The 12,162-nt window shown below is 40.0% G+C and overlaps 1 protein-coding gene across 3 annotated transcripts in view; it reads left to right on the forward strand.

The window, feature by feature from the left end:
• The window catches only part of THADA (THADA armadillo repeat containing), a 162,807-nt gene that overhangs the window by 116,127 nt on the left and 34,518 nt on the right, over positions 1-12,162 (forward strand). For all 3 annotated transcript variants that reach the window (XM_080408573.1, XM_080408574.1, XM_080408575.1), the window contains exons 32-34: positions 9,343-9,755; positions 10,081-10,202; positions 11,597-11,669. In XM_080408573.1, coding sequence (XP_080264699.1) covers positions 9,343-9,755; positions 10,081-10,202; positions 11,597-11,669 — 608 coding nt within the window. The remainder of the gene's footprint in view (positions 1-9,342; positions 9,756-10,080; positions 10,203-11,596; positions 11,670-12,162) is intronic.

Here is a 12,162-nt window from a genome sequence, read left to right on the forward strand (position 1 = left end):
CATGATCCTCTATCTCTGTTCATCTTCTTTGTAGGAGTCATCATCCTAGTCTTTCTGTATTCTTTTCATATGAATTATTTTTCCTCTGTTTCTGACTATTCTCATTATTCACCCTTCAACTGTTATTTTTATATTTTCTTTTATGAAAGAACAGCCAGTATTGCAGGTGAGGGCTCCTCATTTGCTTAGTGGGCATTACATTTCCTTTATCAGTATCTTTCCTATTTCGGTTCTCTTTGGGTTTTTCCTCTGTTTTGTTTTTTAAACAATTGCTGCACATTTGCAAAAGCTTTTATTGACCTCTCCACACCAGGAAACGCTCTTTTTTATTATTTTTTTTAATTTTTTTTAATGCCCCTGACTTGTGAATAGCCCTTTGAGCATGAGGGACTGCGCCATGCTGTGGCTGGATTACTGATTGTGGTGGATTCATTTATTTTTCAAAGCTCGTGTGGACTGTTCCAAACCTGGGTGTTGTAAGGTACAATTTCTGTAGAAGGAAAGCAATTATTTTTGTGGACTCTGCTCAGGGAGAGTTCATTAGTATTGTCTTGCTTAAACGCTTCATTCCAATATAGGTTTAAAATTATATATTGCAGGCAGTATCTACAGAGAGTAGAAACTTAGACTGGAAATATGGTTTTGAAAACTTGAAGATACGTTAGGGACAATTTTATATATCACAGGCAGAAGCCCTTCTGAAATGAAGGAGTAACATGTTTATATTAAATAGAACCAGAGTGTCCCATGACACAGTAAGAGAAAGACTAAACTCAGCAGTTAAAAATGAATGTTTTGAGTCTTGCATTTAAATGTTCTGTAAGGAATAATTATTAGCTGAAGCTTTATGCTTTTCTGAGATTAAATATCTTACTCATATATGTGTATCTCTGGTTATGAGCCAATTTTTCTCTGTTTTAATCTTGATTTGTAAAGTTGTTTCAATGAATAAAGGGTGAAGGACAAATCCAAATAAAACTGTTTCTTGATGTGTTTATCTAAGAGGCCCCAGGAAGTGCTGTGTATGAGTTCCAGGCCATGGGCTGAAACTGATTTTCATCAACAGAAATGGGAATGCAATGTAATGAGGCTGCAACTGGTTAAAGTCAGACCACTTCTAATTGATTATGCCTGTCTAAAGGGGCTACAATTACAAAGAGATTTTCAGAGTACAACCCTGCCTAGGCCTTTCCTACATTACGATTATTTTCTGTAAGTGATTTGTTGTCTTCAATTAATAAAATCTGTCTCTTAAAGTGCAGGACAGCCCTTAGGGAATTTACTTCACAAATTCAAAACAATTTAAAATGTCGGATAAGGAAGGCAGGGAGTAATGGATACCAAAAGCATCTTGTCCAGCTAAAAATTTATTGCTGGCCAAATGATGATTATTTATCTTAAAACAAACAAAAAACCCTCCCTGTAGTTATTCTGATCTGCTGGTTTGGATGGAAATGTTGCCGGATTCATGTCATTGGGAAAATACAGCTCTCTTGAGTCGATAGGCAAAATTTGGAGCATTTTTTCCAGCTCCTGATACGCCTGAGTGTCTTCTGATGTGCAGAGACAATACATAATGCCAAGACTATGTAAACTTACATATTTTTTGTGTTCAGTTGTGAATTGTGGTTGGAACTCAGAAAAAAATCTGAAGCAAGCCTTTTTAAAAAAAAGTTAAATATATAAATAAAAATACTATTTTTGTCTTCATTGAGAGCAAAAAAAAGTTTTTACCAGATCTAGGTATTAATTATTTGATGAGCTAATGTCTATTGTCAGTATTAATAATTCTTAATAATATCCAGTAATTATTAATAATATCCAGTGAGTTTTTTCTTGCAGATCTCTGATATATTGTCTCCACAGTAACTGTTTTATAGACTTGGAAGCACCAGATGTCCAGGGCCTTTGCAGTCTTAATGGGGAGAACAATTTCAGGATTTTCTGGCCCTCGTACCCTGCTAAAATCCAGTCAAGTTACTCCTCTAGAAGTAAACCAGCACCAGAGTGGGTGATGTAGGAATAGGGGGAAGTTCCTACTGGAGGAAGCCGGTGACACTTGCAGGCATTTTTGGAAGTTAAAAATGGCCCCAAGTCCGGGTGGCAACGTGTCCAACCTTAGCTGTGGATATAATAATTTGTAATTCACAAGTCTTGATCAGCAGGCGTTGGGAGGAGAGGTCTGTCAAGCTTTGGTGCCACGGATCCATGTGTGTGTCTGAGGTTATGCACTTTTCTCTGCACTCGGATAGGCTTTTGGAGGGAGAGAAAACCAGACTATGGACAGGCTATGCTGTGATGTAGTGTTTCAGTAGATAAGATTCCTTTGTTGCATATGTGGACTTCTGACAGGGCCTGTCGTTAGACATTCCTGCTTTCAGATCTTCTCCTGGAAGTTGGTGGAAGCTGAACAATAAGATGAGAGTATTACCGCAACCCTGCAGTGCTGGTAACACAGGAGTCAGAGCAGTGTCTTCCAGTGAAAGCTCGGATCTGGGATGCTCTGTCTCTCTGTAACAGATGAAGAATGCCACAAAGCAAAGTGGTCACACTTTCTTTCTTGCTCACATCTCAGAACATTTTTTTTATAGTATTTTGTCAATTTGTTAAGGAAAAAATGGATGCAACTCGCTAAAATGCATTTGACTAATAAAAGCATGTGTTATGGTGTGTTCAAAGAAAGGTACTTGTTGATAAAGTATTGTATTGAGTCCATCAACATATGTGAAATAGGATGAGAACAGAAGTCAGGGAAAAGGTGAAAGAAAAATTTGCTAAAGATAAGCCTTCCAAGTTGTTCTTTTATCCTGTGTATTTGCTGTCAGTCTCCTGTCTGGTTTGGCCTATTATCAAGTATAGTGTCTTAAAAATCAAGTTCGCTGAGTAAGAGAAAACATTTAAACAAGATGTCAAATAGGATGATCCTGTGGTTTAGGAGAAACTGCCACTTGAAGTCTAACTAAGCATTCTTCCTTTCTACATTTGAGGTGGAAGAATTTATAAAAGTTCTGGAGATTAACCATATTCTACTGTTGTTGTCATCAGTGGAAACAGTTACTCTGTATTTACATAACTGATTCTGTTCATAATTAGATTGTTTTGATATCAAAATGGAGCAGCCAGCATTCTACTGTCACTAATATATTCTTCCCTTGAGTTTTGCAACAACAGACTTCCATTTTCTTACTATCTTCCAAACAGCTAAACTTTTTGTAGATGTAGCTAAGATTCTTAAATTCTGCTCATGAACGAAAAGAAACAATTGCAAAAAATACTGTGCTTTGCACATGTGTGTTTGAGATCAGGAACATGAGCAACTGTGTTCAACTGTTTGCTGGTTTAGTCCTTTTTTGTGCTCTCAAATATGACAAAATACTGTGTTTTAACTTACATGTATTGCAAATACCGTTCTCTTAGTTATATTTGTCCTTTTTAATGAGAAGTTATAAAATGTATTGGTAGAAATGGTATGCATTATCAAACTTCTAGATGCTTTGCAATGAAAGCACAAATGGTTTTTCAAGTAGGAAACTCTTAAACATTTCGCCCAAATGATTCAATATGTAGGACTTTTAAATAGCGTTTGAAGGCTTTGCCCGCTTTTTTTTCAATATTGTACTTCTTTCTTTTTCTTATTTTGCAAAGAATGTTAGCTCAAGTTTTTCTGCAGGCTAACATAAAAACTGGTAGTGTTTAAACAGTAAATAAAAAAACAACAAAACCAACCAGGAATAACTAGGTTGGTTATTTTAGCCATACTTTAACTTTCTTTTCCTAAATCCCTAAGACCTGTGGCCAAACTGTGACTGGCAGCTTGTTAATGCATGTTTTTATTATTTGGTCTAATTAGCTGAAACAGAAGAAATTCCATCTGAACAAATTGAAAGCAATTTTTGTTTGTTATGTCAGAAATTATATAAACTTTGTGTGCCAGTATATTGACTGTGATGTTGTTTTGACTCAAGGAAGGTAAAGATTTAAAACGTGTTTATAGAATCATCTAAATGGCCTATGCCTACTGACATTAAAGTAGGCAAGTCAGAAGCAAGTATGGTTGGGGACACCTTCCACCAGACCAGGTTGCTCAAAGCCCCATCCAACCTGGCCCTGAACGCTTCCAGGGATGGGGCACCCACAGCTTCTCTGGGCAGCCTGTGCCAGTGCCTCACCACCCTCAGGGTAAAGAATGTCTTCCTAATACCTAACCTAAATCTGCCCTCTTCCAGTTTAAAGCCATCACCCCTTGTCCTGTCACCACATGCCCTTGTACAAAGTCCCTCCCCACTTTCCTGCAGGCCCCTTTAGGCACTGGAAGGCTGCAGTAAGGTGTCTCCGGAGCCTTCTCTTCTCCATGCTGAACCACCCCAACTCTCTCAGCCTGTCTTCAGAGGAGAGGTGCTCCAGCCCTCTGAGCATCTTCACGGCCTCCTCTGGGCTTGCTCCAACAGGTCTGTGTCCTTCTTATGCTGGGGTCCCCAGAGCTGAATGCAGTGCTCTAGTAGGGTCTCATGGGAATGGAGTAGAGTGGCAGAATCAGCTCCCTCCACCTGCTGGCCATGCTTCTTTTGATGCAGCCCAGGACATGGTTGGGTTGTGTTGAGCTTCTCACCCACCAACACCCGCAAGTCCTTCTCCTCAGGGCTGCCTCTCAAGCAATTCTCCACCCAGCATGTATCTGTGCTTGGGATTGCCATGACCCACATGCAGGACCTTGCACTTGGCCTTGTTGAACTTCATGAGGTTCGCATGGGCCCACTTCTCACACCTGTCAAGGTCCCCCTGGATGGCATCCCTTCCCTCCTGCGTGTCAACCGCACCACCCAGCTTGGTGGTGTTGGCAAACTTGCTGAGGGTGCACTCGATCCCAGTGTCCATGTCACAGGCAAAGATGCTAAATGGTGGCAGTCCCAGCCCCTGAGGAATGCCATCATCGCTGGTCTCCACTTGGACATCAAGCCATTGACTGCAACTCTTTGAATGTGACCATCCAGCCAGATCTTTATCCACTGAGTGGTCCATCTGTCAAATCCATGTCTCTCCAGTCTAGGGACAAAGATGTCACTGTGGGACAGTGTCAAATGCTTTGCACAAGTCCAGGTAGATGACATCAGTTGCTGCTTCCTCATCCACCAGTGCTGTAAGCCCATTGCAGAAGGCCACCAGATCTGCCCTTAGTGAAGCCATGTTGGCTGGCACCGGTCACCTCCTTATTCTCAGTGTGCCTTAGCATAGTTTCCAGGAGGATCTGCTCCATGATCTTGCTGGGCACAAAGGTGAGACTGGCTGGCCTGTAGTTCTCAGGGTCTTCCTTATTTCCTTTTTTAAAAATAGGTGTTATGTTTCCCCTTTTCCAGTCAGTGGGAACTTCACCAGACTGCCACGAAATCTAACAGAAATACATAATCAGCTGGCAAGGTAGTGAAACAAATTTAGGTTTTAAATATGGAAGGAATTCAGATGACTTCTGTCACTTTTGAACATCTTGTAGAATCTCTGAGATGAAAGAGTAGCTGAGCTGTCCATCAGCTGACAGTTTGTTACTCTCTGAGCAGGGAAATTTTTCTGTCCTTACTGTATGTATCTGGTTATTCAGGGAACAAACTAGCATAGTGCTGGCCTGTCACTGCAGGAAGAGCAGGAGAGTCAGGCAGGGCACAGGTTTTGGAGCTGTCTTAAGCTTTGAGGAGGTTTGTAGCTACAGATTCATCAGGTCTGCTAATTCCATTCTGCTTCTCTTTCCTTTTTATTTTCAAATGATGAAAGACCACTTCAGTTCGTATAACTGACTGTGAACATCAGTTGATCTCAAACAGGATTAAAAAAACAACCCCTCAAACCTAGATCTTACGACACAGACGTGCGTATCCAGTGTAGTGGACCTAAAGGGATTAAGGAAGACTGTGGGATGTTCGTGCATTGTGTTGAGGAGAACCAAGTTGTTGTGTACGATGTCTCTCTTCCTATCCCACAAATGAAGCAATCCTTGGGAGGGGGGGTTAATCCACTTAATTCTTGGGGGGTCTTTTGCATCTGTCAGCATCCTGGACAAGACTGCTGTTTGCCAGGTTGCTTGTTTGGTCAACCAAAATTTGTTTTTCCTTCTCACAGCAGCTGGTCATTCAAACTGTATGGTGATTTTTGTTTGTAAATAAAAGTATGTCTTTACTGTATCGTAACAACAGAGGCAGACATTTACTTTGGGAACCAGTGTAGTTTTTTGTTTAGTCAGGTATTTTGATGTAAGCCAAAGAAAAGTTTACTTAAAGTTAAGCAGAAGAGAAAACATTTACATGAAAGGCAAGAAAGATTTCTTAGTGATGAAGTTGAAAGCAGGAATATTTCCACTGCATTGTAATAAGGCGGGGGCTTTCTTTCCTTCTGTACGTATTTGTGTGAAAAAAAGAGTGTCGGAGAGCATGTGGAGCACAAAATGAATGCGGAAGGATTTGCTCTATGGTGTGCTGAGGCTAAGCAAATATGCAGACAGTCTTGTTTTGCTGACAGCCTTGCTGTTGAGACATCCAGTTTTAGAGAGACTTTCTGTAAAACAGATGAGCCACGGTGTCCAGTCTTTCACAATTACTTGGGAAAAACAAAAGTCATCCAGAAGGCTTCCAAACCAGCAGAAGTATCTGATAAATACAGAAAAAAGAGGATCTGTGGCAGAGGACTCTTGTATTGCAGTCTCTGCAAACTAGTAATTCTAGGAGTAGCTCTGCCATGATTTTTTTATATGAAAATAATTTTCCCCTTCAAAGATGAAGACAGGGAGTGAAGTTATGGTGGCCTTGCAAAATTCAAATGAAGGTTTGCTGAAGTGGATCTGAAGCTGCCAGCTCCTCGGGTCAACAGAGGGGTCACCACTCTCTCCAACGTTAGGTTGCTCTAGCAAAGTTGGCAGTGTTGACACCAACGAAATGGAAGACACCTTCCCCCTCTTCCCGTAATATTTATCCCTGTCTCTTTCTATTTGCCTAATACTGCTCTCCCTTGCCTTGCCCCAGAGCTTTAACCCTTCCATCCTGATGGTTATCATGTTACTGCTTGCGCATATGATAGGTATACCCCAACGTAAAGAAATGCTGATAGGAAGGCAACGCACTTCTCTTGCCATATACTTTAGAAAAATATACTTGGTTTGAACAGCGGAGCCAGTCACCTCCCGTATTGCTGCAGTGCAGCTGGCGGGGGTGCGTGGAAAGCTGAGAGGGTGCAGGGCTCCCAGACTGAAGCTCTTTCTCTTGTCGAACTGAGGTGCTTGAACTTGAACCTTTTTCTTTCAACTGCTTGGGATTATTTCTGTTGTTAAACTGGTGTCTGTGGAGTCAGGCTGTGTAATAACTGGGACAAAGGCCTAATCCCTCTCCAAGGTAACCAAATGGTTCAGAACTTAAGGAATTCTGGCAGTTGGATACTTGTCGTGTGACATAGGCATTAATGCTAGTTTATGCTATGACGCCGGTATGTAATGCCAGTCTGTTTGGAGGGGTTTTAGAAAACGTAGCAAATAAAATATACAAGTTTGCATGTTACGAGATGTAAGCCATCTCTGTCATCTAGAGGGTTATGCTGTTACATAGGTTTGCAGTGATATTGCAGTTTCTTTGACTACAACAAGCCCGTTCAGAAAAGAAACTGGAGTGAAAATATGAATGACAGAACTAATGGTTAGGTAATATGTCTGAAAATCTTTTTCAAATACCAAATTTCTTTGAAGCTTTTCCAGCATTACTGAGAACACGCTTCTGTCTTACATGCTAGACAGTGTGCAACCATGTCAAGTTTCTGTGTAAATGTCAAACAAATTAAGGTGGCTTTGGAAGAATTTGAATATGAAAGGGCAGGATGTTTAACTGTAAATAGAAAGCTTGGGGGAATGTCTTAATGGGCAACAGAATGAATCCATGTTTCTGTTGCAGTTTCATGTCAAATTCAGCAACTTAATAGTAATATTTGGACAGGCTTTTAGTAGTACTTAGTGCTTATTTAATTATAAATTGCAAAGTTACACGGCAGTGAATTGTCTTCTTGCAGATACTGAAGAAAACTGAGGAAGCTTCCTTTGATCTTTGTATTTACTTTTAATGCATTCTGACATTTTAAACTCCCTAAACTTTCAGCATCCCTTAACACCAGTGGCAGTGTTCTTCTGTTCTGTGCTTCTTCATGATTTTTCCCTTACTTGTATTTGAATTTTGTGGGATATAGCATATTAATTTCTTTGCAGTACAAGCTATACAAACATCTGAACTGGGCAAAAATCTTTGTTTCCATATTATAAAACAATTCATTCCAACTGACAATGGAGGACAAGGTTGAGCTGGGGGTGTGTGAGGAGAATGACTCTGTGTGTGTGTGAGGACTATTGATTATTTTTTTTTCCTTTCACTTTGTGTTAACATTGCCAATTTTGCTAAAGCCTGAAATCCTCTGGCATCACAGATAGCAGTGATCTTTTTGTTCACTCCAGGAGGTAGCCAAGCACTAAAGAAGATTCTTGGGCTCTGCTGTGCCATGTGGGCAGGTTGCACCATTGTAAAGGGCTGAAATGTTCCTGTGCTGATACGTAAGAGGAATTAAAGTGCAGCTTCTTTTTGTCTTAGCTGTGTTAACTGTCCAAAGGTAATAGGCATAGGAAAAGCATACTGGATTTCTTAATCAGTAAATTCTTTAGATTGATACACACATGACAGATCTATTTATGTAGGAGGGGCGTAATAGTAACATTTCTCCTGGTTTCAATTGCAGCTGGGTAGTCTGACAGACAGCACTTTCTTCAGTCTGACCTCTGATTTTAGAGCTATTCTGTCAAGGATAATATGATTGCATGATTGTCTTTGGTACTTTTTGAGGTTTCCAAACCACTTACTTTTTTTTTTCCAAAATATATTTAATACAATATAGTTTATTTGTGTTAATCACTTTCTACAATGGTAGTGCAAAGCATTACAATTTGCAAGACTGTATTAGTAGCTTGATTAAAAGACATACTTATCAAACAGCTGTAATTGGAAGAGATGACAGGCAATCTACAAAGTAGTGCAGCATTTTTTAAATTGTTTGAACCTTCCATCCCGTGTGTTGAGCAATTTATAGTTTTTGTAAAGTTTGTGTCCTTATTTCGTTCTATTGAAATATGAATACACGTGATATATAGGAAAGCTGTTTTATAATTCAGAATCACTTTAAAATGGAGGAGAACTATGTTTTCATTTCATGCCTGATTTTACCTTGTGATACCTTTTGCATACCTGATGTTTTTCAACTTCAGAATCACTTCATGGTCTGGAGCAGGTGATAACATCTTCTATTTGTCACTACTTAGTTTTATTCTCATTTCAGGCATGCAAATGTTTGGATTTTGGGCGGAGATGAACGGAATTATTTCAGATTCTGAATTGGTATCTGGTATCCCCTACTCATCTGCAGTACCAGGACTGATACAGTATCTTCAGAGCATCACCAAACTTGTAATATCAGTGCTGTCAGTAACTGCAGGTCCTGATGTCCAGAGCAGCAGTTCACCTGTTGCAAAGAAAATAGCCAAACCATCACTGTCAATAGTTCATCTCCTTCACTGTGAGTTTCATGAAGTACGTCTGCTTGCATTGGAGGCAATACTGCTGTGGCTGAAACAAATAAATTCCAAGCAGATCGCAGAAGGAGGAGGAGGTGTAATGTGTTTACTCATTGATTTGGAAGGTACTCTGCTTACAATGGCTCTGAAGGAAAAGAATCTCCAGTGTTTTTGCAAGGTAGGAGGGTGCTTTTTTTATTGACATTTGGTATGTTTTCAGTAAATGATATTCTTATTTTTTGAAAATACATTTTGAACATGCATGATGTTTTTCAAATAGTACATGAGTGGTTTGGGTTTTTTCACACTGAATAGGAGCAGTGCTATAATTCTGTAACAGATGTTCTTGTGTAAAAGCAAGAACTTCCTCTTTCCTTTCTGAGCACTGTCAGTAGAGGACCTTTGTGTTCTTGAACTGGGGTTTAAGTCACTGTTTTATTGATCTCAAATGTACACATTCATGTTGAGATTGTTTGTAAGTTCTTTGTGAATTGTGTGTGCAGGTGCTGGAAATTCTTTATAATATGGACCTCAGAAATGTGCTTCCTGAGACTGAACACTCTATAAAAATGAATCCAAATGAGCTCTTAACCTGGAGTTTAAACATTGTAGATACCTCCGACAGGTATGGTCCATCATGCACATTAAAATGCTTACATGTTAAAAACTTTAAATGTTGAAGCATTAATTTATTGGTTTTGGACTATGTTTTGATGTAAAAATCCATGTTTCAGAAAAGTGAGTGTGGCTGATTTGAGTAAAGAGAGGTCTTGATGAGAATTTTTCAGAGCAGTTAGGCGTGGATCTGAATTACTGAAAAGGCCCACAAGTCGTACTGGGCAAGCACCCTGTAAATGTCCAGTAATACAGTCCCTGAATAAGAAGATACTCTGGCTGTCAGATGATAGCCAGTGAGCGTAGCTCTTCCTGAATGGTAATTGGGAAACACCTTAACATATAGAATTGATGATCCAGACATAGGTCATTCACTGTGAATCTGCCATCCGTCCTATCCTGGTTTATCTGCAGACGATCTCTAGTAAGAATGACAGATCTGATTTCCCTCATTGGTTTGGCAGAAATGGTTAACCCTAATCCTTACAGTTTGTGCTCCTTAATCAGACTGTAAAGTCAGCAGAAAGTGCTGAAAATTTGGAGCCAGTCTGTAGTTTGAACTGAATTAGAAACTGTGTCCATCCATTCGTAATGGAATGGACAAACAAGTTTGAAGTGTCCAGTCTCTAAGGGCAAGACCATCCTGTTTCTAATAGTCTCTTTTTTTTTTTTTTTTTTTAAGCTATATAAACATTGCACCCCAGAGTTACTAATGCAGAATATTTAGGGTATAGAGTGTAGAACAGTGTTTTATAGCTGTGCATATTTGCTGCTGATTTGCACTAAATTTTCCAAGTTTAAATGATGATGTGGAGTGTTTATTTCTGGAATGAAATGAGATACTAGTATTAAAGTAACACTGACTAGTGCTGTTAGAGGGAAATAGCTGAAATAGCAGACCTTACTGCTCAGGTGTTGCCATTCCTGCCAGTAAGACCAGCCCTTCAGGAGCCACAGTGCCTAGCTCTGTGTCCTTAGACCCTGCTGGGTAGCGTGGAGGCTCAGGAGCCAGCAGCTGGCATATTCTGCACTAGTAAGTTTTCTAGCAGCTGCAGAAGAGATGTTCCTGGAGCTTAACACCAGCTTGAAGAGATGCCTTTGTTTATCATTTAAAGTAATATCTGTCTTGGTTGACTTGGGTTTCATTTTCAAATATGTTTTTCTATGGGAAGTATGTAGATGGAAAAAAACCATGAGAGGTGAAAGTAAGAGCATATTTCATTTGTGTATCAACTAAAAGCTTAACTAACATCAAGATCTCTAATGTAAAGACTGACTGCTCAGCTTGCAAAATACCCATTGGTAATAACTGGAAATTAAGACCTAGCTGTTCTTTTTTCTAAAAGGGGAATGATGGTGGAAATAGCTGCTTTTTTTTATAAGTCCTTTACCTTGTTTTCTCAGCTCTGAAGTTCAAAGCATAGCTCTGAAATTTGGCTCCAAGTTGGTTGTCCACCTTTTGCAGAAGCATCAACAGGTAAGGGAAGCAGCTGCTTAACAGTTTGTAATTACAGAGTTTTGGTGATTGAGTAACGTTGCTTCTTTTAGATGGAAGCCCCAAGCTTCTGTTTTCTTGTGTCATTGCACCTTTTCTGGCATTATATCTTCCTGGCTGAATACGCTGTCACATTCTGCGATGAAATGGCCATGAATATCATCTCAGTATATCCCTCTCAAAGTCATTTCAAGTTAAATACCTAAGTAATTTCAACTTCTGAGAGCATCCAGAACAGTCACTGTAATGCAGGAAGAGAAGTGCCTACAGTGATTAACACATGTACTGAATCCGGCCCATTTACTGCAGCGCAGCTTTGTTGTGGTTTGTGATTGCTGGGCAGCCAGCAGGGGAGCGGGTCCGAGGGGGAGGCACGAAGCTGAAGCAGTGGTTGGGTGCAGTTCCCTTCCTCACGGTGTGACCTTGCCAAGTCTCAGCCTGAAATCACTGCCTAAGCACACCAGCCTGTTCTCTG

Source organism: Falco punctatus (assembly GCF_963210335.1).
Source record: "Falco punctatus genome assembly, chromosome: 12".
NCBI classification, from domain to species: Eukaryota; Metazoa; Chordata; class Aves; order Falconiformes; family Falconidae; genus Falco; species Falco punctatus.